The sequence below is a fragment of the Eublepharis macularius genome, chromosome 3 (genome assembly GCF_028583425.1).
Source record: "Eublepharis macularius isolate TG4126 chromosome 3, MPM_Emac_v1.0, whole genome shotgun sequence".
Classification (NCBI taxonomy): Eukaryota; Metazoa; Chordata; class Lepidosauria; order Squamata; family Eublepharidae; genus Eublepharis; species Eublepharis macularius.
The window spans coordinates 53,745,180-53,771,077 of record NC_072792.1 but is presented as its reverse complement, the minus strand read 5'-3'; the positions used below and the strand labels follow the sequence as shown (position 1 = coordinate 53,771,077).

General features: G+C 41.6%; 1 protein-coding gene across 1 annotated transcript in view; it reads right to left on the bottom strand.

The window, feature by feature from the left end:
* TSGA10 (testis specific 10) overlaps positions 1–25,898 on the bottom strand; it is a 74,659-nt gene that overhangs the window by 24,475 nt on the left and 24,286 nt on the right. The window contains exons 6-15 of the mRNA XM_054973492.1: positions 24,922–25,077; positions 23,414–23,587; positions 23,188–23,265; positions 20,782–20,933; positions 12,754–12,869; positions 11,113–11,267; positions 8,870–8,925; positions 6,344–6,512; positions 5,626–5,736; positions 2,807–2,992 (exon numbers count right to left, since the gene is read on the bottom strand). Of these exons, the coding sequence (XP_054829467.1) occupies positions 2,807–2,992; positions 5,626–5,736; positions 6,344–6,512; positions 8,870–8,925; positions 11,113–11,267; positions 12,754–12,869; positions 20,782–20,933; positions 23,188–23,265; positions 23,414–23,587; positions 24,922–25,077 (1,353 nt within the window). The remainder of the gene's footprint in view (positions 1–2,806; positions 2,993–5,625; positions 5,737–6,343; positions 6,513–8,869; positions 8,926–11,112; positions 11,268–12,753; positions 12,870–20,781; positions 20,934–23,187; positions 23,266–23,413; positions 23,588–24,921; positions 25,078–25,898) is intronic.

Sequence of the window (25,898 nt, the reverse complement as noted above, 5' to 3'; positions counted from 1 at the left end):
GGTGACTAAGGGGAACCTCCAAGTTCAGAGGTGGAAAACCTTTGAATATCTATGCTAGGAGGCAGCATGTGGAAGGCCTTGGCCTCTATGTCTGTTGTTGGTTCTCCATAACAACTGGTGGGTTACCGTGTGAGGCCACGTAAGGTATAGATAGAACTCTGTACTCTACCCCAAGAGGAGTATAGATGGAATCGGAATTTAAAAAATTGTTTGACTGACTGTGATATTTATTCTGGAGGCTGACAGAGAACTTCCTAGCTGTGGACTTTAAACACCCTAATGTTCAACATTAGTTTAAGTTGTGACTTTTTAAAAACTATGCCATGAAAAAGGGGATATATTTTATTATGCATGACTGTGGGTTGCTATATATTGGAAAAATTCCTCACATGATTAGGACCCACCTTGCAGAACATCTTCAAAAATTAAAAATAAGATTTTGTATACTCCATTGGTAACATTTTAAAGAGACAATGGATAGTTTCACTTGGGGGTTTTTGTTTAATTTTGAGACTTTTCAGGAATATTTATATAATTGGGATGATGTTGAAATGTAGTTGTTCCAGACGGAAACTAAATTAATTTTCATAATTGGCTTTCTTCAGATTTCTTAATGAGAGGTGATCTACATTCTAATTTAGATACAGGTGATTTTCTTTCAATTCTGTTGGTGAGTGATCGGTATGTTACATGCATTCTGAGTTCTTTATATGAATTTAGTGTACCTTCTTGTACCTTCAAGGATTAGTTAATTAAGACTATTCAGTCAGCATTTTCATAGCTGTATAAATGGCTCAAATAATTGCCAGATAATGTATGCAGTTTCCCAAGGGAAACCTATAGGTCAACAGAGCTTTAAGAAGGGATGCTTCATGTAAAATAGTTTCAGGTGGGTAGCCATATTGGTCTGCAGTAGATGAGCACATTCAAGTCCAGAAGCACCTTAAAGACCATAAAATGTGTGTTATGTAAGGGTGTCTGGAGAGTGTGATGCCATCAACTGGGCTTAGCACTGTTGGCAATGTATCTTGGGATGCAATCCTTGTTCTAAGTCTCCCTGAAGGAAGAACACTCAGCTTTTCCCTCCCGCTTCACTACAGCTTTTTCCACCTACAGTATAGGAATGCCTTCCAGATTGTATGATAGAGTCTAGTCATAGAGGGCCTAGAGGATGACAATATCACTTGAACCACTAGTCTGAGAAGCCACTTCTCAGGGGATGTTGCTTCTCAATTTCCAGCCAATCAGCTGGAGACACCCAAGGCTCAAGTAGAAGACTGGACCCTGTCTGATGTCACTGGAATCGTCTGTAAGTTCTGCAATAGCAGTTCTACTAAGCTGGAAAACCAGGGGCTTGTTGGCTAACAAGGGTGTTGTGTGAAGGGGCAGTGGCCCTCCCTTGGCTGATAAGGCACTCTGCCTTCCATGGCTCCATCAGGGCCCTTCATCAGCTGTGGTGGGAAAAAAAGGCAGCACGGGAGTGTGTAAATGTGAGCAGCCAGACTGCGGAGTAGCCTAGAGGTGTGTCTGTGTGGTGGCGGGGAGGCTTCCTCTGCTACTGGTCTTTTAGGGCAGTGGCCCACCAGGAAATTTGCCAGTGAATTAAATGGTCTATCCCAATGTCTACTCCCCTTCTGGCCCATTCTCTGTCCGATGGGTAATCTGAATTCTCACATTCCCGTATACAATTTACATTGTCCTCCCCTAGACTTCCACTGGGTTTCCCACCTAGGTTAGCAACAGTTAGCTGGTTGAGCCCTAGTCTAGACTGTACTACTCCCGTATTTTGAGGCAAGTCTGCAATGAAGGAGTGGGAAGCACATTGTGACTTATCTTTCCATGATGTCTGTTGGCCTGTGAGTGAGAAGGGGAGCATGTGGAAGATACAAATCTCTGTGTTTAATGCCCTTACCAAAGCTGCTGAGGCACTCCAGTATAGCTTCAGTTGAGGTGACTAAGTAGGATGTGGCAGGATTTTTTTAAATTTCCATCAATGGGGATGGAAAAAGCAGAGAAATGAAGAAAGACGGAGGAGCAGAAGCTAGGAAGGATAAGTTAGGATTGTAGGTAGAGTAGGAGCACTGATTCCAGTGCTCCCTGAGTTCCCTGCTCACCAACACAGGAGGAGCATGCCTCCCTGTAGTGGAGACAGGAAGCTGGAACACTGACCCTGCCTCCAAACCCAAAGGGTTTTCTCCGTTTAGCAATGGATGCTGCCCTCCTCTGAGTAAGAACAGAGCACTTTATAATAAGATGACTTAATAAGATGACCAACAATATCTGAAGAAGGAATTATTTGTAACAATAAGCATTTGGTTGATTTTAATGGTTTTAAAATGTAAATTTAGTATGTATGTTTTAATCTGTTAGCTGCCTTGGTGGCCCTTGAGAGGGCAGAAAGGTGGGATATACATTTTGTAATTTACTCAATAACCGTTTGTGTCTGTTTATGTTTAAACATGCATATGTATTCATGATGCCTGTGTTGCATTAAATATTGTTTTTGTGCTTTAAATTAACTTTGTTTTTTTCTGTCTGTTTTTATGATACTGCCAAGACTTAAAAGGCATAAACAATCATTATCAGTACAAGATATATTCCCTTCCCACAAACATGCTTTTTAAAAGTTCCAGATGAACCACAGAGACAGGCCTGATAAGAACATTCAAACTACTCACTTCAGCAGTGAAGGACAAGGAAACAACTCTTAAAGGCAAAAGACAAACACAGTTGCCTGACTGCGTAACTACTAAAAGAAAGAAATCAATAATAAGAAACAAAATGAAATGAGGCTTTTCAAACTTACTTGTCCAATCTCTGTTTCAAGGGACTCGGTTCGTTCTTTCAGCCTGTGGCTCTCAGACTCTACATTGAGAAGTTCTAGTCGGACAGAGTTACAATCTGCTTCTATTTGATGGAATTTTGATTCCCATTTTTCTACATGTTCACTGGCCCTATGGTAGTTCTCCAAAAGGTCTCGATTATCTTTTTCCTAAAACAGTGTACAATATAACAAGTGATGTAGGATAAACTTGCTTGCAGAAATACGTGCAATGAGCGAATATCTGCAGCTTTTCTGAATGGAAGATCACAGGAACTGGTTATACACATCACATGTTATGTTATACCTACATTGCTGAGAGTGCACATAAACACATTACCCTACCCTATACATTTTTTCTGGGAGGCTGGTATATGAATTTGGCTTTAGTTAACTACATTAACTTCAGTCCAATAGTAGTAATGTGCATGCAGTGGATAAGCTGTGCCTGAACATATCTCAGCATTGTATAAAATGGATCTTACCTAATTCCACTGGTGAAGCATGTATGCTTTGGGTGAATGCCATAAAACAGGACGAAATGTGTTACTTTTTATAGATAAACTGATTATGAATTTGTCTTTTCAATAAAAGTAAGGTATCATTCCAGAAGCACAATGTCTTACTGTCATTCTTATTTCTGCATAACTGATCCAAGTCTTTACTTCAGATTTTCTAAAACATTCCTGAAGAGCTGGCTGACAACGGAATTAGTAGGAATTGCACTATTGCGAAAGTTAAGTAGTTATAAATGCAATGGATTGGATCCAGACTAAATGTTCTGCTCACACAAGGCACTTCTGTTAGTGGAACTGAACATCCTTCCCTCTGCATTCCACTTATCTCCCCAAAATGCTGATCCTGGGGATAGGGTATCCACTCAACAGGCAAATTGGGAGTGTGTGCAGCAGAAAGAAGAAACTGGTGGAAATCACCCCACCCATTCTATTAATGGAAAATGCTAAAGATCTATTTTCTAAAGATCCACAAGAAACAGAAGAAGCGAATCACTACAACAAAAAAGTGATATAAAAATAATACTAATGATGCAAATATATAATTATTAAAAATAAGCATTATCACTACATATTATTATTACACGCTTAACCTTTGGATTGAAATTGGTTCTTAAGATCTCCTGACAAGTCAATGGCTGGCTACTTGTTAAATCCTTTTTATTTTTGGACTTTTTTGGCAATCTTTAAATTTTGAGTCCTCATTCATGTATTTTGAATTGAATTTCATATACTATTATTTTTTTAGTATTTGAGAGAGATGTTATATTTGCATTACTAGCAATTATCTGAATATTATATTTTTGTTATCCCTTGTTCATATTTTGTGCTTCTTGCGTTTGTGTTTCTCTTCTCTGTTCATGCACCATTGTCTGTATGGTCAGTATCAGGGTTTTTCCTTTCATCCCTTGACAAGGTGTTCCCACATTTCCTGAACTTCTCATTTTGAAAATATTTAGAAGAATTCAACAAGAGTGTGAGCATGCCTCACATTTCCTCACCCCCTCCGAGAGTCTCTCATCAGGCTGTGTAGACCTGAGAGAGGTAGGGCTGTTTGTTAGCCTCAGCCGCTGGAGTGCCAGCAGGTACATAGCCATGGTGCTCTGCCACTGTGCTGCTGGGTCAGGGAGAACATGGCCAGATCAGGTAGAAAATTGGCTGTGCACCCCTCTTTTCTAACGTGCCCAGCTTGGCCTTCCTCTTGCCTGATGGGAGCTTGGTCAAGGGACCTGCACCACATGTTCTGGTGGCTCTCCTGACTGCAGTAAGTTCAGGGGCAGGGCTACCAGCCTTGGACACTTTGCTCACCACCTTCCACAGGCTTTAACCAATATGGGATTTTAAAACTGCTAATTAATTATTTGCTAAAACCAGATCTTATTTGTTACACATCCATATGCAATAGCAATTTTGAAAAACTGTCCCTAACCAAATACCATCAAGATATATCCTGCACTAGCTTTCTCCCTTCCCCTTTCAAAGTGTGCACTATGCTTTACAGACTTACATTAAAGAATGTACTCAGCAGAAACTATACATAAAATTAATAAATTCTCTTATGGTGGAATTACATGCTGTCTCAGCACATACATATTCCCAGTCTTATTTGCTCAGATAATGAGGGTTTTGAAGAATGGTGTAGTGGTTAAGAGAGCGGGACTCTAATCTGGAGAGCCGGGTTTGATTCCCCACTCCTCCACTTGAAGCCAGCTGGGTGACCTTGGGCTAGTCACGGCTCTCTGGAGCTCTCTCAGCCCCACCCACCTCACAGGGTGTTTTGATGTGGGGATAATAATGGCATACTTTGTAAACCACTCTGAGTGGGCATTAAGTTGTCCTGAAGGGCGGTATATAAACTGAATGTTGTTGTTGTTGTTATATGGGAGAATTAGTGGCCAGATGGGCTCATGTTTGCCAATTCTCCCCTGTAAATGCCACTCCCTCCCAGGTGCAACCTGCTCCCTCAAGCTAGGCTTATTTTCAGTTAAAGCCTAGCTGAGTTAAAAATTGACTTAAATTGGAGTATTTTGTTGGGAAAATCAGTGGATAAAGAAACAATTAAGCATCTCTACCCACCCATTCTCCTTTGGGAACCCTCCCCATCTGCATTAACATTAGAAGGAAATCACAGGGACACTCCCCCCATAATTCTGAGTTCAGAAGACATCATCAGTTCATAATACTTTGTGAAAGTAGCAAATGGGAAAGCCTCCTGTAGATTGGTTATGGTTGCAGGAAACTTTGGATTGCAGCTTTATGGGATTGTAGCTTTTCAACATATATATTTACTTTAGAATTCAGTATGTTCTTTAGTCTTGCAATGTCTGTATGTAAATCATCAATTTTCAACTTCATATTATCAAGTTCATTTTGAGAGTCAGCAAGTTTTTGAAGCAGGATCTGTCAAAGGAAAGTGAAAAGATTATTTTATCTATACAGTTCATATTATATTCATGTTTAATTTCAGAAGTTAGTAGCTACTGTTTGATATCCAAAAGTCTAAATTCTGAAGTTGCATTATAATATATAAAAGGTGGAACACCAAGATTAAAGATAAGATGTGAAAAGTTTATGGTTTACCAGTGTCGAAGCAGTTACATCCAGAGAAGCACAGCAGTTTGGTGAATGAAGAAAGATGATGCAAATAAGCTATAGGATAGGCAGACCAAAAGTCAAAAGACAGGAGGAGACTTAATAAAGGAATAAGGTAAGCTCCAATGGTTCAGCAAAAGCTTTCTAGAAGTGGCTTTTGAAGAGGAATTTAAAGGAAGCAGAGGGAGATGGCCTGAAAGATAGGAATGGCAAGATAGAAAATATCAGAAAGGAGACTATAGGAATCAGTTTTTATTCTTTTGTTCAGAAATGTATAGTCTTTATATTTATATAGAAGTTTTATAGCTCTCTTTTCTATTATAAATAATCCTGAAAGCACCAGAAAATGTATTTGAAATATATATTACATGTTTTATCTTGATATTTTAATATGATTGTATATGGATGTATATACCTGATTCTCTTGCTTACTGTCATAAAGTTGTTCCTGTAACCTCTCATTCTCCAAAGCTAATGATTCTCTACACTTGCCAGTCTGAGTAAGCTCAGTATTAGCATCATCCAACATATGATGTAACCTGGTAATATCTTGTTCACATATGCGGAGTGCTTCAGCTGAATGCCTGTGCAACAATAAAATAACATACATAATATGTCATTATAGAAAAATTATTACTCCAAAGCAAGGAAAGGCACTGAAATGAGATGCTCCCATGCTATTGATAATACATATAATGTAAGAGCATGATGATAATCAAATTGGTAGTTATGAAGAAAAATCTCACATTTATTAAATAGGAGAAAGGGTCAGCTTCCTTCAACAGAGTTCTTTCAGATTCCAGAATATGCTCAGTTCTGCTGATAATTTTTAAAAAGACAATAAAATCTAAAGCAGGCCAGGAATCTAAAGTAGATACATTTATAAACATAAATTCTGTTTGGGTTCATTAAAAAAGTACTTGGCAGTTTAGTTTTAAGAGATTGAACAGTTGAGGTTTAAAGGTGGTAGACACTTTTTCCTCATTTATATGATATTATAAAATCAATTTGTAAAACAGCATGTTATCAGAAAAAGTCAAATACAGCACTAGGAATTGAGCTGCATAAAGAAGCATGGAATTATATTTTGCCTTATGGTCTATCTTTCTCTATTTGTTTACAACTAAAAGAAAATGTGTTCAAAGTGATTCATCAATGGCATTTAACTCCTAAAAAGTTGGTAAACATTTATAAAAATTGAGTAAATAAATGTTGGCATTGTAAGAAGCCAAAGGCAGACTTTTCCATATATTGTGGAATTGTTCTCGGTCTGTTGAATACTAGTAGAATATAGTTCAAAAGTTGAACTTAGCTCTTAATTTTTTAAAAAACTTTTTATTTTCAATATTTTCAATAACAACAAAAGGGATGATATTTAATAACAAAAATGTGATAGTTACAGAAGATCTTTGGTGTTACATGTTACCAGGGCCGATTCCGCACAGCTTACCTGAAGCCAGAACGCTGCGGAACATGCCGGGAAAAACGCGGAAGATCGCGTTTTCTCGTGTGAGTTTTGTGTGACATCGCGCAAAACTCGCACAAGAAAACGTGATCTTCCACATTTTTCCCAGTATGTTCCGCAATGTTCTGGCTTCAGGTAAGCAGTGCGGAATCGGCCCAGATTTAAACATCTTAAGAGTAATTTCGATTAAGAATATACGAAACACTGATTTAGAATTTAAACAGTATGTCTTACCACTTATACAAGCACTCAACTACCCTCCCTCTTGCTGAAATTACCCCCCACCCCCACCTCCCCCTAACTTAATGATTTATAGTTAACTTTCCCTTGATGATATTTAGTGTTCCCTTCCCTTCCCTAACCCACCCTACTTCCCCTGTGAAAATAGATACAATTTGCTAGAATCAGTAGTCAAGTGTTATAGACTATCGCTAAACGTAAGTAAAAAAACCCAGAATTTTACATTTAAAGTACTTGACCATGCAGTTTAAACAGCTCTCTATACCTATGTGGGTTAATACTCCATGCAGGTACTTGGTATACTTACCAAGGTAGCCATATTACCTCAGGGAGCTAAACCAGAATTAAAATAATACTGTAATCTGTAATCTGATCAGTTAGATTTATACATTTATCTAAGATTCTTTGCTCCATTTTTTGTAATAATAAAGTCAGATAGGTTTTGGATAAAGTTTTTCCTGCTGCATTTGCCTCCAACAACATTTTAGATGCATCTTCTCCAGTGCCGTTTTAAATTTCAGGTAGTTGAGGCGCAGGGAAGTCGTCTTGGAGCCTTCTAGCTGTTTTATTATTTGCATCTTCTTTTCTGCATTATGCTTACCCATATTTTGGGCGTTCATAGCGATATGAGCTGTTTAAATATTGAGATTTGTTTGGGGGTGGAGCTCAGGTTTCTGCGACCATCTTCTTCCGAAGTGATGCCATGCCCCAACTTAGCTCTTAATTTGAACATCCCCAGTACTACCTGACATATTCTTGTTAAATAGCCTTACAACCATCCCAAGGAAATGTCATGATATTCTTCTATATTCTGTAACAATGGCAAGAATAAACTTTGCGAGATACTGGAAGAAGGTTTCTCCACGCAGTACTTATTTATGATTGGAAAAGATTAAAGAAATGTATACTAAAATAAAATATATTTACTGAGAGGAAAAAAATATCACAATTTGAATTATTGTGGTCAACCTTTATTAACCCTATTGAAAAAGTTAATTTAAATACTTAAATATGTGTTGAAACTATGGTTTAATAACAGTTTGGTGGCTATGCAGTTATATCTATGTAAGTCAGGATTTGATGGTTGCTTGTATCGCTATTTTGTACTTAGATTCCCTTCCCCCTCCGTTTCTCTTTTTCCTCTTTTTTGTATCTATGTTAAGCAAAATTGGAAAATAATCAGTTTTTATAAAATAAATAAAAGGTACTTTAAAATAATAAACTAATTTTTCTTACATTGATGAATGCTCCATATCAGAAAGTATGCTCTTCAGATCGAAAAGGGTCTTTTCCTTGAAAATAAACAAGTACAGTCAAATGTATTTCTCCTCCATTAATAAAAAGAAGTGAATAAAATCAGAAAGTTTTTTTCTGTAGCTAGCTTAAAAGTTTGTAAAGCATGCTATTCTGATAAAAAGCTGTTTTAAAAATCACTAACCTTAACTGTTCTCTGAATAGTATTGTTCTAGGATCCAATGAAAACTTTAAAATAGACTGGTGATATCTTAGATAGATTATTTTTTAATAAAACCTCTACAAAGCAATATTAACTAGAGTGTTTAAATTTGGTCTGACTTATCCTAAGATCTAAATTTGCACACAGTGTATTAAAACTGTATGGACCATAGCACTAGCACAACTGATATACTTTTCAAGTAAACAGCTTTTATTTCAATATGACTGTGTGAGGTTTCAAGAAATGTACTTTACCAGAGCAATTAGATGGAGTAGGGAGTGAAAGTGCACATGGAACTCACCAGGCACTATGCCAGCAGAACTCTAAGATGCTGGTCTTGACTGCCAACAAGCTACCAGCATAACCCCTAGGGCAGCATGGAAGAGGGTGGCCCAGGGGGTGTGGCGGGACAGATCCCTCAAGTGCCCTAGACTGCCCTAGACGTGAACACTGCACGCATCCGTAAGTACTCCCATTACACCCTCCCCCTGCAAACCCCTCCATCCCCTGGTTTAAGCCCCAGGGGACCTGACAAAGCTACCACCATGCCCCTACTCTCCAAATCCCACAGGATTTGGATGAGTGCTGCACCCAGCATCCATTGGGCCCCGCTGCAGCACCCAACAGCCAATATAAACTCCAATCCATACAAGGACAGACCAGATGTCAAGTCATGCGGCACAGGGCTCCATTGGTCAGCCCTGTGGCCATGGGAGTTAGCGTCGTATACTATGGTGGTGGCTCAATCACAACTGGGCATGGGGTGCACTATTGGGAAGTACTACCAAGAAGGCACATAGGTAGGAGGAGCTGCCACAGAGCAGAACTCTGCTTACTCCTCATGGTGTCACCCTCTGCACCTGCATAGGCAACCCTGCATAGGCAACCACTCACAGGCACGTTGAACCATGAGAACAGGAAGCCAGCCAAGACCATCCATTCTGGGCAAGCAGCCATGGTATGCTCCCACCGAAAGCAAGGAAGATCAAATCAAACTGAGGAATGTGTGGGGCTGTGGAGAGGAGGCTGCCAGGGTGACAGAGCTCCATGCTCTGACACCAGAGGCTGCAACCACAGTGGCCCCAAGGGAGTTGGAGATTTAGAACTACTGCCAGGCAGCAGTCAAGAGGAAGTGGCTAGAGACATACTGCAAGTGGAAAGTTACTGCGTCCCAAAGTCAACAGCGACTGGAGAGGCTGGCGGCATCTCTAAGGGCAGCTGCTGGGCACTTGAAGCAGCTGATAGCCTTTGCTAGGAATACAAAGGCATGCATGCATGTAGGAGCTACTTGGGAACCTCTCAAAAGTGACCTGTGTCCTCATGCTGGCCCCTAAAACCTCCCTGCTCGACTGGCAGGGGGGTCACTCAGGGCACATCCTGATGGCATCCTTACCCGTATGGCCATGGGGCCAGAAGGTGCTTCTGCTGTTGAGCTCTGGGCACCCATGCATGGGCCCATTAGCGCCTGTTTTCCCTGTGCCAATTCCCCTGGGATTGGCCTAATTGCCCCACATTGGACATGGTCCTGAGTGGACCTGTTTACAATATTTCACAGTACAGGGGGTGCTAGGGGCCCCTTTATTGGTTTTTTTGTCACTGCTGCCCCCGTTCTGTTTGGCAGGGGGTGGGGTGTGTGCCATGGGCGGGACCTAGTGGTGTGTGGCCCCTCCCCTCACACATCTACTGAGATGGCTTTCCACAGCTGCCACTTGTGATTGGTTGGGTCTCCCTGTCAGTCACAGCTTTGCCTTTGAGTCCTGTGACATCTTGCGGGTGCTCCTGTATTTACTAGAGATGTTGGCTTAGTCACAGCCTGAGTGGGCTCCTTTCTCGGTTTTCTGCCTACCTTCCGGCCTCTGCCGGGTCCCTCTAGGGAATGGACTAACACCACCAGGGTTATGCCAGCTGCCTCTGCATTGGCAACCTTCAGGATTGTGCTGTAAGTATGTTTCCTGTGTAACATACACAAATATATTCTAAAAGTTATTAAAAACTACATTAGACAGTACATATCAAAACCTACTTTAATGTCTAAGCTGTCTTCAAGGGTGGCAATTTTCTCTGTTTTTTCATCTAGAAGGTTGCGTAAAGATTCCTTTTCTGTATCCAGTTCAGCTATTGTTTCATTAAGCGTACAAATTTCTTCTTGTTGAATGATGTTTTGTTTTGAAAGGTTTTCTGTAAACATCATGTATATTCTTTACCCATTTTAAATCTTTTAGCATATACACTGTGATCAAAACTTCTGGCTATCAACCATGCATGCAACTAAGGTTTTCCTCTACTTTTTGCTTCAGGACCCTTCCTCATGAAACTGAAAATTCCTGTTTTCAGTTTAGAGGAGTTTAAAATACAATTTGGTTGTCTGAGTTGGTATGAATAGGAAATAGAAAAGAAGCTGCTGAAGGGAAAGGGAAATGAAATTCACAGGTGCACTGACATCCTGTATATTCAGGTTCTGAAAGCCCAGGTCCTATATTAAGCTGGAGCATTTTTTGTCTGGGTAGAGGAGGCAGGAAGGATGACTCTGGGCGTTTGAGCCCAGGATTAGTTGACCTCTCAGCCAGGAGGACCTAAAGCAGCTTCCTGCAGCCCTGCCCCTCACGGGCCAGATGCATCATTGGGAGAGTGTGAGCAGCAAACCTGAGGGAGACAGGTAAGAATAGTGGTTTCTGCCCCTTCCAACCCTAATACCAGCCCTCTTCCATTGGTTACCGCAATAGTCAGGTTGGGGAAGTGCCAACAACAGTTGAGCTGTCAACTGCATCCACTGCCCCCAGCCTGTGTTGCACCAAGACCTGAGGAACTTGTAATCAATAAAGTTGTGGCCTGATACTCCCCAGCACACTGTGTCTGTGCAGTCCTTCATCCTCCACCTCATGGACTGGTCCCCACTCCAGGCACAATCTAGTCATAATACAGGTAGTATTAAATTTGCTTTATTTTGCAATATGGAAAATTTTTCTTCATATGCATTGCTATTGTTGCTCTAATTGAACCATGTTTAAATGAAATTAATCAAGCAGTGTTAACATCCATCAATTTAATCAAATGTTTATTGAAAGCAGATGCTCTTTTCCATTTTCTTTGAACTATAATGATGAGTCAGAGAATATAAGTCTTGATGGCCTTAGGCCTGCCACTATTCTCTGTGCCTCAGATCCTGATCTGTGATATGGGATGATATTGTTGGCTTCTTATAGAGTGTCTGGGAGGATTATAGAGATAATATATGTGAAGCACTTTGAACACTTGATATGCATTATATAAATGCAAACTATTACAACTTCATTTTTAAATAGTTTTGAAATCTCTCATAGCTTTATAGGAATACATCATTAAACGTTAAAATTGGCTACTGTAGCCAAGCCTGAATAAATGGTTTCAAAAGCATCCTAAAGTGTATTCCCTGTTTTACCTTCTGTATTTGGAAAAGGGAGTAAGGCAATTTTTGCCAATTTGTTATCTAATTTTATTGCTGTTTCTAAAAAAGAAATGAGACATAGGCAAAAAGAGGAAACGTTGTTGTTGTTGTTTTGAGGGAGGGAGATGATACCAAAAAGTAGATCCAAAATAAAGGTAGCTAACATTGGATGGAATTAGTAAAAAAAATCTGCAACCCAGTTATACATTTTGTACTTAAATACTAGCATTTGTAACTTACCAGTGTTTTCATCCAGACACATAATTTTCTCCTGAGTGAGTTGTAATTCATATTTTTTCTTTGCAAGTTGTCGTTCAGCTTCTGAAAGACTATGTTCTATTTTTTCATTCAGTAGACTAAAGAATAACAAGGACAATTTAAAATTCGTTGCCTACAGGCTTTAAGATAGCATTAAAATGGGAGAAAAGGGATATAGATAGGAATTAGCATATTGGGTTGGATCCAGGCAAAAATTTTTGCTAATGGAAGGGAATGGAAGATTCACTTACCGTGAAGTTTCCTTCAGGAGTCCAGGAGTGGGACAGCCCTTTTGGGATATAGCTCCTCCTCTCCGAAGGCAGGGTCAATCAGCTGATTTTGATCCTGGAGCAGAGGGGCTTGTCCCTGGAATCACCAGTCTGTTCCCAAGCCCTGACTCCCCATCACGATACCGAGAAGGAAAATAATAGTTCCCCTCGATTTTTTTTTATAAATAGAAAGGTCCCTTCCTTGAATCCACTGGGAGGAAGACTATCATCCTAACTCTTCATCCAATCCTAGAAGCCGCCCCACAAGAAACTTGGGTGGGCAGGACTGCCCCACTTCTGGACCCCCAAGAAAGGAAGCTTCAGGGTAAGTGAATATAAATCTTCCATTCTCCAGTGGTCCTAGGAGTGGGGCAGTCCTTACTTTTGGGACATACAAGAGCTGTGTGCTCCAGGGTGGGTAATCCGGCTTCCAGGCCTAGAGGGTGTGTTGTAGTACCCTCCTGCTGAAGGCTGTCTCTGGGGAAGACAATTTATCCTATATTTCTTGATGATAGAATATACTGATTTCCATGTGACCACCTTATCGATCGTTTCTAACGACTAAAGGATTTATAGGCTGCCTGTGTCGCTGTTTCCCTCAGTTAGTGCTCCCTGACATCTATGGGCATCTCCAGACCTCTGGCTTGACATGCCAGAATTATGTACCCTCTGCTTTACCTACTTAGCTAAGAAAAGGACACTCTGTGTCCCAAGGAGGACCTCCTGCAAACACACAACTACTCCCAGACTTATGAAAAACTGTTTAGTCCTGCCCAAGTGGAATCTCACATCTCTACATATATCAAGGTAGTGAGATTTTTTTTGCCTCTTCCCGTGGTTTGGATTAGGTTAGAAGGAGGGAAGTACTATCTCTCCTGTCCTATGAAAACATGGAGTTCACCTTTGGAAGAAAGTTGTTTTTGTTCATAACTTGCTCTACCATCTTGGAGGAAAGGGCATGGATCTCTATCTACTGCTAGTGCCTGCCATTCTGACACTTGTCTAGCTGATTTTATTCTCATCTGAAAGATGGCTTTAAAGATAAATTCCTTTAGGAGACATGCGGTCATAGGCTCAAGGCCTCTTTTGGATAATGCTCTCAAAACCAGATTAAGATTTCACGTGGGGAAAAAAACAGCAAATCCCTGGAATATTTGACAATGAGGTCCCCTTGTAGAATCCATTGCCATGAGGGTGATATGTAAGGGAACAGCCCTTCCTAGAACCTCTAATTGTTGGGATGCTCACTACCTATTGTCTAAGGGTGCTGGTATTAAGACTTTTCTTCAACCCCTCTTGAAGGAAGGATAGTAACTCCCTAACTAGCCCCAAAAGGTTACATGGCTCTATCCATGAACACTTCTGGGAACTTGGCAGGAATTTTTTATAGACTCTGTGGAACTCTTCCTAAAGGCTAGCATAGTACCAATTATGCCTTCTGCTTAGTCCAACCCTATTAGTTGTTTGTGTTCAACCTCCACACTGTGAGGCTTGTCAGAGCTGGTCAAGGGTGTAGTATTGATTCCTGCATCAATGGGCTCTCCTTCAGTGGAGGTGCCAGGGATCCATGCTTGAAAGATTCTTCAGGTTGTGAGACCATGTCTTTCTGGACCTGAAGGTTGCTACTAGCATCACTTCTACACTTTACTGAGTGATCTTCTGAACAGTTCTGTGCAATAACTGTACTGTGGAAGGAATACAGGATGTGTGAAGGCAGCTTGCTGCTTCCATCATCTATCCCTATGATTTGAGGGTTTCTTCTTCTTGTACCTTGTCGAAAACTGTGGTAGATCAGTTGGGGAATCTCTCTGGATAGCATCCATTCTGCTTGGTCCATCACTCTCTGGCTTAGCCAGTCTGCTCAGAGTTGTTCTCTGTATAAACATATGGTGACCTGTGGGAAGATTCTGAGATTCCACCATACCGTGTCTGATGGCTCTGAGTTCCAAAGGGTTTACACTGTTGATCATTTGTCCTTCAGCCAGATGCCCTATGCCATTCTTCCTTGGGTGTGGGATCCCCACCCCCAAAGACGTGTCCATGGTCATCACTGTTCTTTTTGGTTCCCTGAGTGGGACACTATTGTGGGACTGAATGAGGTACGGCCACTGGTTGTTTTCCTGTTTGAGGATCTCTGGCAATTCAACTATCTCGGACCTCTTGGGATCTAACCCCTCATGGTATGGCAACAGGCATCTCTGAAGTGCACAGGTCAAGATGCCATTTGGATATGGGAAAGGAGCCACTCTCCGTAGCCTAGCCATGCTATCAGTGCTACTAGGATTCTGATGAACACCCTAGGTGGTGTTTTCAGCTCAAAAGAAAGGGCCCAATGTTGGAAGTGCCTTTGAGAGATCAATGGAAGCCAGACAATCTCCCTTAATGACAAATTTTAGTCTTTCCATTCCGACCTTTCTTGTTCCTAGGTGTCTCTCTTATTTGACCAAATTCCTTTGGATCTGGAGGAAAAGGGACCAGGTGGCACAGAACTGAATTCCACTGATCACAGTATCCAACACCCACCTGTTCCTTATTGTTGGCTGCCAAGGGTTTGTCAAGCATTGTAAGCATCCATCAATCACCATCGCGCCTGCTGCCTTGGTGTAGACACATTGAGTTCCCTTCTTTGGCCCTTTAGTATTTTGACTGAATTTGTTGAGGGAGAAGGTACTACCCTCCTCTCGATATTTCGTCTGTTTTCCTTTATCCAGGGTTTCTCCAGACAGGTTGATACCTTTGAAAGGAACCATGGTTCCTTTGGCTTTGGGGCAAATGGTCCACGTACCATTTCCTAAGCTAAGTGTTGCGCTTGGTTGCCTGAAAATCATGGTTCTTGTTGACCACAGCATAGCATATTGCTGGGACTATTTTCTTAATTTTGCCCCTTGGCTCTTAAAAGGAGTTTGATGCTCACTGCAGCCAAGTCTGAGATCCGAGAGAATGTGACTCTAGGATGGAGTGGAGCTGTTGACAGTGCTCCGGCAGGCTGGTTACCAGATCATCCACCAATGGCAGCTTGATCCTCTTAGTATCCCCTGGAACTAATGTATAAGACTTGGGGGGGGGGGCGGAAAAGGAAGTAAGAGTAGTTAAGTTTTGCCAAAGTTTCCCTCTTAGACTTCTACAAGTATGAGAGACTACTGGAAGGGAATCCCTAATGGGGTTATTCCTGATTCTAGGGAGAATTCTCTCCAATCCCTTAGTCCTCAAGGGAGAAGATTCCAAGATCCTCATCACCTTAGGGAGCTTTCTAGGATACAGCTCCTGAGGAAGATCTGCTAGGGAATTTTCCCTTCTTTTAACAGTTCCCCTTTCTTCTTGGCTGAGGGAGAAAACTGATAGCTCAGGGTCCTCAGGTTGAAGGCTTAACCGAGATCTGTGCTCTTAATGGCCCTTGCCTCCTCTTTAATCTGGAGGGACACCCCTTTACCTATCTGGAGTTGGACCCCTACACTGGAATGCCTCTCTTGCCCATCTGAGAGTCTAGCTGCTAGACTATTTATTAGTGTGCCTTCAGGACCTCTTTGAATCCCTTATTTCCATCCTGGGCCAAGGCAGTACATTTGTTAAATAGCAACTACGGCTGTGACTATGTAAATAGGGGGCATGTCATTTCTTCCCCTTAGTGGTGGAAAATGCCATCCAGTCATAGTTGCTTCTGCAACACGGGTCTTTTTATGGAGGTCTCCCATCTGATTGCTAACCAAGGCCCAACCCTGCTGAGATACTGAGATCTGATGAGATCTGGCTTGCCTGCACTAACCAAGTCAGGGGCTGTAATAAGGTCAGAATTATCATTATTCCCCCAGAACTGCTGGGTAATTGATACTAGTTTACCCAAGGTCAGCCACCGAGTTCAAGCAATTATGGCAGCGGTCCCCAACCTTTTTGGCACCAGGGACCAGTTTCGTGGAAGACAATTTTTCCATGGACTGGGTGTGTGTGTGTGTGTGTGTGTGTGAAATCTGCGGGGCAACTTTAGAGTCACGATCTTCAGGCTACCAATTAGTCTGGCTTTAGCGAGTAGAATCAAGATTAACTGGGCTGTGAATGGCTGCGAGGAAGAGGCAAGGGCTCTTCCACCTCAGCAGCAAAGGCTCAGCGCATGTTAGGCCAGCAGCGCCTTCTGTTTCCTGGCCTTTGGTGTGGGAAAGCCAAGGTTGGGCAAGGTTTTCCTGCCCCCTCATTACAAAACACAGGGCTGCAGGAGGCGGGCATGCCAGCTTTGTGCCCAGGCCAAGAGCTGATCACATATGTCAAGCGCTTCCTTCCCCGGAGATCCCTGGTTTTAGCTGAGACAACATTAAAGCTGCTCCTTTTGGAAGAGGTGGGAAGGGGTCGGAACCCCAAATGCACACATGTGCACGCACACACGGTTTAGCTACTGCCGCGCTGATGGAGAGCGAAAACCACAGCTTGAGAGTTTTCTTCTCTGGAACTAGTCCAGGGGTGGGAAAGTAGGGCTGCTGCGGGGGGGAGGGGGGCTCAGAGAGGAGATGTCTGCACCAAGGGGAGAGAGGAGAGAGGCAGGGGGCCCACCGCGGCCACTGCCACAACAAGAGCAACGTGCACCGGCAGGACGGTTGCCGCGGCTCCACCCAGCTGGCTTACCTTGGCTGAGATCCCAGGCCGGCGGGTTGTTGTGAAGTGCTCTTGGGCTGCGGCCAATGCTGGCTGCTCTGCCAGAGCCAAGTCTCCCGCAGGCACACCTGCTGCTGCCTGTCCCCGAGAGAGCCCCGCGCCCACTGGCCCACTTAGGAGGCAGTAGGCTAAGGAGCAAGCATGTCCACGGGGCTCACGGGAAGGAAGAAGTCCCCAAGAGCCTGGCGCGGAAGCAGGACTTGCTCATGGGGAAACGCACCGTGGGCTTCTACCAGGCATGCTATGGTCTGGTTGCTAACAAGCCATGGACTGGTACCAGTCTGCGGCCCAGGGGTTGGGGACCACTGAATTATGGGACTCGAACCAGCAGGGTGATGATTCATGGCCCAGTCACTTAACCACAACATTACAGCAACTCACTTCAGGCTTCCTTGCCTGGTGGATGCAAACCCTGGACCTTCTCCCTTTCACTAGTCTATTAAGAGGCCCAGGAGTAGGCCAAGACCTGGGAGTTGGGCAAGTTTAGGCTGCAGGCTTGCACTCTCTGAGGCCTGGAAGGAGGCTAGGCCTGCCTTTGCTGACATACCACCAGCAGAAAATTTTCCAGGCATTCTTGCCTGACAGGTCCAGGCCCTTGAGCTTTATCTCTTTCACTGGCCTGCTGAGAGGCCTAGAAGGGGCCAAGGCCTGGGAGTTTTGAAAGTCTAGGCCACAGGCCTGTGCTTTTAGAGACCTGGGAGGTGGCTAATCCTGTCTTTGCTGACATTCTGCCATCCAGGCCCCTGGGCATTTCTCTTTCACTTGCCTGTTGAGAGGCCCAGGAGGGGGCCGAGGCCTGGGAGTTTGGAAAGTCTAGGCTGCAGGCTTACACTCTTTGAGGCCTGGGAGGTAGCTAGGCCTGCCTTTGCTGACATTCTGCCATCCAGGCTCTTGAGCATTTCCCTTTCACTGACTTATTGAGAGGCCCAAGAGGGGGCTGAGGCCTGTGAGTCTGGCACCACTAGGCTGCAGTTTTGCACCCTCTGAGGCATGGGAGGTGGCTGGAGCCTGCTGTTACTGACATTCCTGCCAACAGAAATGTTCCCACCAAAAGGAGAAATAAAAGTGAAAGTGCACCTCACAAGTCCCAGCTGAAAGGAAAGAGAAATAAAGGAAGGCTCCCTTTTATTTAGGGCAAGCTAGCGCTGAGGCTTCTGCTACTCTTTTCTCCTCCCTCTTTCCTTTTGCAGCCCCTGTTTCCCACAGCATCAGTCTTACTGCGGTTGAGTTGGGGCTACTGGGGTTGGAGCAGGTCCTCTGCTGCTGCTGGAGGCTGCTCCTTCCAAATGTGAGGGAGTTCCCGATAATATCGGTCTCTACAACAGGCTACTGTGGAGTCAAACACCACACCCTCTGGCCATCTGAGGGGGGGTTCCTCCCAGCCCAAAGGTGGGGAACCTCAGTGGATTTTTGTGGTTGTGGCCATGGAACCTAGGACCTTCAGCTCTAATGCTTGCTGTTGCTCCGAGCAAAATGGGGGTGGGGTAGGGCAGTAGGGCCTTTCCCTTCCCATGCAAGTTCCGCACTGCCTGTGGCCTCAGCCTCCCTGAGTACAGGGATTACAGGTGCACGCCACCATGCCCAGCTCATCTCTGGCAGTTTCTTCTTCACCAGGATTGCTGCACTCTGCAGAGCGTTGCTGAAGACATCCTACTCGGATGGCATGGCCAGAAAGACTGGCGATTCCAGGGACAAGCCCCTCCCCTCCGGGATCAAAATCAGCTGACTGACCCTGCCTTCGGAGAGGAGGAGCTATATCCCAAAAGTAAGGACTGCTCCACTCCTAGGACCACTGGAGGAAGTATAATTTCTGCCAATTCCTGTTCCTTGCTGCAGATATCCAGTCTGGTCCTCATGCCATTCCTGAGGACTTACTATTCCACAGGAACAATATTTGGGGAGATTACTTGGCTATGGAGGAAGGGAGGAGAGGGGAAGTTCTGTTCCACTGACAGAAGTACCTTCTAGCAGAAAGTGTTGTCTGGATTCAGCCCTGAAGTCAAGCAATAGATCCAGCCTCATCCTTCCTTGTTTTAACCCCAAATATCCAAGTAATATCTATATTCTTGGTATCCAGTTGAACAGCAGGAGGGATCTGTAGCACAAACAGAACACAGCCACGCGACTGGGCACATGGCCAGCCCTCCAGGAACCCATTCCTGCCCTTGTGAAAGATGGAGGTGTTCTCACTTCCTAATATGAGTTAATGATAAAGAATTAATACAAACTAAGTGCAAATTGACTGAACTCTTTAAAAGATGAGATGTTACAAAGAAGTCACCACCCAGAACATAGTAAATGGAATAAAAATCACTGTATGCCTTTTTGATGTACTTAAACTGTAATTGAGGCTCCTTCTTTTGCCTTCTAATACTACAGGTAGCATCACTAAGAGATATAAAATAGCTCATACTTCAAAAATAAGAGTCAGTATAGAATGAGACAATCCAGCACCAACTCTGCTTCTGCAACCATACAATCCCAAGGGAAAAACTGCTTTGTAGTACTACTGTGTGGGCTTCTGGAGCCAGCTGCATATGGACATGAAGCTGACTCATAGCCACAAAAGCTAGTGCTGTGCAAGATCTCCACTATTTGTTTTATTTATAAAGATGATTTCAAGGGGAAACAGAGACTTAGGGTATATCAGAAGAATTTTGTATGAGAGAAGCATGGAATTACTATAACTAATAGCTCCATTAAGTTTTGCATCCACATGCAATTTCTGCTGTTCTCATTCCGTCTTTTTCTGTTACCAAATCAGTGAAGGAAGCGCTGTACCAGTCAACCTAAATTATTGGAGTATAGGCAACAATAAATTTGGAACTGATGAATAAAGTGAGAAGCCATATTAAAGAGCAATTCTCAACAATATGCATTTTAGATCACCAGCTTTCAGATTACTAGATTACTTTTACATTCTATTAATAAACAGAATAGCACTGACCACTTGTTCTGACCGCAGACATTTAAGATAGCAATCACAAAGAACAGTGGAGAACAGACTGCATCTAATCTTGCAAAATTAAATCTTAATAGTTGTTGGTCAACAGATACAAATTTATAATTACAGATGCTTGATTGAATATATTTTGTTTACCTCAGTGAAGCATTTGTTGCTTTTTGTCTGTTTAGTTCAGTTTCTGAATCCATTGCCCTTCTTGCCAATATTTTCATTTCTGTTTCTATGGACTCTATCGTCTCCTTCATCAAAGACATCTTTGATATTTGTTCTAACCGTTCATTGTCAAGCTAAAGTGTTAAAGTGATAAGGAATAATTGAGAACTGTGGAAAGCTGTAAGTACCCATATAACATTTCTTCAACTACTTCAAATTCTGTGTGTTGTCTCTTCAGATATTTAGGTGAAGAGAAAGTTTCTACTTTATGCAAATAAAATTTGTTTTCAGCAAATTGGAAAACCCTTTTCTACTGGCCATTGGAAACAAGTAAGAGTAACTGTTGTCTGAAACAAGGACAAAAAAAAATAGAAATGTATTTGTTTAAAAAACATGTTTACCCTGTCTTTCCACCATATAAAGCCTTCAAGGTATAGAATCCTTTCAAAATACAAAAAAATTACAATGAAAAAGCAAAATATCTATCACCCTCAGCCTACCCCCAAAGCAATTATGGGCAACCTGCTGCTGGAAGCATATTCTTTATAGCCAATGTTTACTGTTGCTATGATGGCAAGACTTCTTCCCATATGTTGTGAACCCGACTCTTCTTTTTGCAGCAGCAGCTACAGCCAAAAAGGTACGGTGGGGGCAGATGTTCCTCTACTATCCCCTCAGTTCTCAAGGTCCTCCTGTCACTGCTGCTCTGGCTACCATTGGTTTGAGCCATAATAGTCATGGTTAAATGCTTCTTTCCCCACTTCATGTACAGGCTGCCAACTAAACAACTAGATGTTAGCAGTCTGACTTCCTACACATTTGGAAATAGTAATGTTCAATGTCACACACACAGTAAATGTACAAATTCTTTAAAATAAAACAAAAGTCCAGTGGTGCCTTAAAGACTAACAAAATTTATTTTAATATGAGTTTTAGTGAGTCACAGCTCAATTCTTCAGATATGGGGAAGGAAATCAAACTGGGAATTCTATTTAAGGGAAAACGACAAGGAGATGAGGCCGAGGGGACATGTGTGTGAATTCTTTCCTAAGTCTGTCTAGTGTAAATTTTCTATGTAAATGACCAGAACAGGATTAGCAGTTACAAACCGATGAGCAAGGTGATGAAGTCTACTCACGGAGAAGTAGTCTGAAATTTAAATAAACATTTACTGATATTGGTAATCTTACTATCATATCAATTAATTTTCACTTAAACTTCAGTACCCTGCTTGGAGCAACTTTCACTTGTTTCTGCAAGTATGCCACTTCTGTTTTCTCTAGGAAAAAGATGATCTTGCCACATTTATCTATGATTCAGAAATGTTCCAATGTGGTTATTTCATGTGTTGTACACTGGGTTGCTGTTTTCACCTGGTTCATAATTACTACATCTCTTCCCTACTAATATGTCTTCATTCTCCCAGTTTTCAGGCACAATTCCAAGTGTTGGTGTTGACATTTAAAGAGTATCTGAAGGACCACCTTCTCCAGGAGAACATGCCTGTGTGGTGAGATCATCATCAGATGCTTCTGCCTTTGGTGACTAATTGGGTATCGACTGGAGTTGGGGTTCAACTATGGAACTCACTCTACAAGACATCTCTGTTATCAAGAGTAAATGCATCAATCAGACCTGCCATTACTTGCTCAATTGCTTTGCTCAGGAAGATTAGGAACTAGCTGATAACTGACCATACCTTCTTTTGCCAAAGATTTATTGTTTTTTGTAGTTTGATTTTATGTATGTTGTAAAGCTACACTGAAGAACACTTGATGAAAGATCAGAGTAATAATCTTTCAAATTAAAAATGTTTATTGCAAAGAAACAATCCACTGTATACTGCCTTATATTTTAAAAGTTTGATTAAATATCACTTTTGCCTGTATCTATGATATCTTGGTACAAAATTATACAGCACTGCCATCAATAACCGCTGGAACCTTAAAAGGTCTAGAACTGAAGTCACTATGAGGTGTTCATTAAATAATCATATATACAACAAAGGATTTTCCAAAATGCGCAGAGTATTAAATTATGTTATGAATAAAAACATTACTCAGGTACAGTTCCCTTAGAAACTTTAAAATGGACAAGAGCTCAACTTTCTTTATGCTTTTTACATGAGGTTGCAGCAGGATCTTAATTTAAACAGCACCATTTCTGGGAATAAATCCTTAAGTATCTGATTAGCTCTTTACGGATCCAGAAATCATAAACAGCAGTAAGCAATAAAACACAGAAATATCTGCATATTTCTAGAATGATGCTAATAATATATTCACACAAAAAGTGCATCTTTACAACACTGATATCTTTAAGTTATAATAGTTTATATTAATATACATTTATATTAATCAATACATTTTCAAGAGTAATTTTTCTTACACTTTGAACATTTGACTCCAGTTCTTCAATTCTCTGTTCCAGGTGAGCTTTCTCATTAAATGCAGTGTCCTGAGCAATCTAAATATAAATAAATAAATACATGGAAAATGTTGGTGTTATAAAACGTTAACTAAATATTTATTAGATTAGACACCACACAGCAGCATCGGCTGTTGTATTCTACTGTGCAGATTTTGTACAAATGAAAGTGGATAAAAGTTCAAACCTTTAACCTCTCTCTCAAACTATCACGTTCTGTGGACATCCTTCGGAAATCAGAAATAGCGGCATCCCTTTCTGTCTCCACACGCCTTAAGACAGCTTGAACAGTCACTGCATTTTTAGAAGCCCTGGGCATTTTGATAGCTTCTTTTCTCAGCCGACTTATTTCTTCCTGTGCCTGTTATTTAAAAATTTCTCTGTTAAGTACAGATATTTGTCTGTGAGAATAAAGTGCTGCAATACCAAAATGGCAAAATGGAATACAAACTACATAGATAACCAACTAATTTCATCTAATACTTATGAACAAAATACTACATGCAGTATAATGTATGCATATAAAAGAGTAAGAATAAAATATAAGCAACATAAGGTGTTTTAATATACCAATAGGACTGAAAACTGAGAGTGTGATTACAAGTGAGCTCTACACTGGAGCTTTTTAAAAATGAGTCTATCGTGCCCTTCTATTCCCCCACCCAATTGGACTGGATCTCAATAATGACATCTCATTTTAATTTTAATTTTTACCTGGATTTTGCTGTTTCGCTACCAAACTGTATCACAATGCATGCCATAGATGATCAAGGTCCTCCAAGCTCCCCTCTTTCGCAGAGCCAAGCTACAAGTGACACCTTACACAGGTTGGACACTTGTCAGCTTCCCTCAAATTTTGATGGGAAATGTAGGCATCCTGGTCTTGCAGCTGTAATAGAGAGCCAAGCTGTAAAACCAGGATGCCTACGTTTCCCATCAAAACGTGAGGGAAGCTGACAAGTGTCCAACCCGTGTAAGGCGTCACTTGTAGCTTGGCCCTCAGTCACTGTGGCAAAATGCCTGCTGGGAAGAAGCCGCAGGCAAGCAAATAGCTTCCTGCTGCTGTCTCCTAATTGGCTGAGACCCCTTAACCCCCACCAGTAATGTCTCATGTCCCATTTGCCTTTATGTAGGCCAGAACAAACTGAATCCACAGCATTAATGCCATGAATCTCCCTTGTCTGGAGATGCTGTATACACATTTCTGAAATAAATGACAGCAAAAGAAAAATATTAATAATCCCAATCATAAAACCTCCAGGTGATTTAATATGTGATTAAAAATCACATATTCCTGTAAATATGTGATTTATTACTTTAAAAGTGATTAAAAATCACATAAAACCTCCAAGTGATTAAATATGTGATTTATGACTTTTAAAGTCATAAATCACATAATTACAGGAAACACAAACTATATAAATGGATATCAAAAAGCAAGCCCAACTACTAATTACTAGCAAAACAAAAACATTTAATCATTTAAACATCTCCAGAGAGAGGGCATTCCAGAATTTAGGTACCATTACTGACAAATCTAAATTTTACCTACTTGTCAATTAGTCTTCCTGAGGACAAACCCTCACCAAGGCATTCTAAGACTATTGGAGGATAAATGGGTCAGAAAAACAGCAAGATGATATATGACAGGCAAATTGTTCTCACTAAAATATTCTATATTCCTACAAAGATTACCTGTTCATAAAGAAAGATGATTTTGTCTCTTTCTTTTGTGAGAACCTTGATATTACCCTGAATTTCTGCCATATGACGTTCATATTTTTCCAGCATACACTTAAGTTCTTCACGTTCTCTCAAGACATTCAGAAATTCTGGATCTGAGCTACTTCCCTAAAAGTTTAATGAAGAGAAAGTGACCTCATTTTCTAATGCCTTAGTTTTACAAACAATAGATCAAACAGATCAAACAGTCCCCAGATATATAACCAAGCATCGAAAAAAACATTGTCATTGAAAGAGAAACCAAAAGAGGAATTGGTGAAAACTCCAGAGGGAGGATAGAAAGATAAAAAGGATAAAGATGTAGGCAGCTATAAAGAATATGACAAGCACAAGGAAAAAATACAGCAAAATACAACTAAAGCTTGGAATTGAAAAGCTGAAATGTAAACTTGTACCAGCTCTTAGAGATATTTGGCCTGAATACAAGAAATTATTAAATGATGATTTGATGCAAGAGACAAATGGCTTAAGACACCCAGTAGCTTACCTGAGCAGAAAAGTAACTGACAAGGAGCAAAACTATTCTTTTGTGTAAAAAGAGTGCCTGGCTATTGTGTGGGCTTTCACCGAGTTAATAAGCTGTATTTTGGGCCACTGTGCTACTAACAGACCATCACTCTCTAAAATGACTGCAAACTCTAAAAAATGCCAACACATTATTGCAGAGGTGGTCCTGGTGTATCCAAGAGTACAATCTTAACATCCAGCATGTAAAAGTTAAAGACAACATTGTTGCTTATGCTTTATTCTGATGTGAGCAGCTGACTATTGACCAGAAGCAAGTACCTAGATCTGAGCAACCAGTGATGACCAGCGGCCAGTGACAAATGATCAGACCAGAAGAGCTAGTAATGGCCAGTGACCTGAGGTGGACATTTACTCCAGACCAATGAGGAGCAAGCAGTGGCCAAGGAGTGCAGACCAGATCC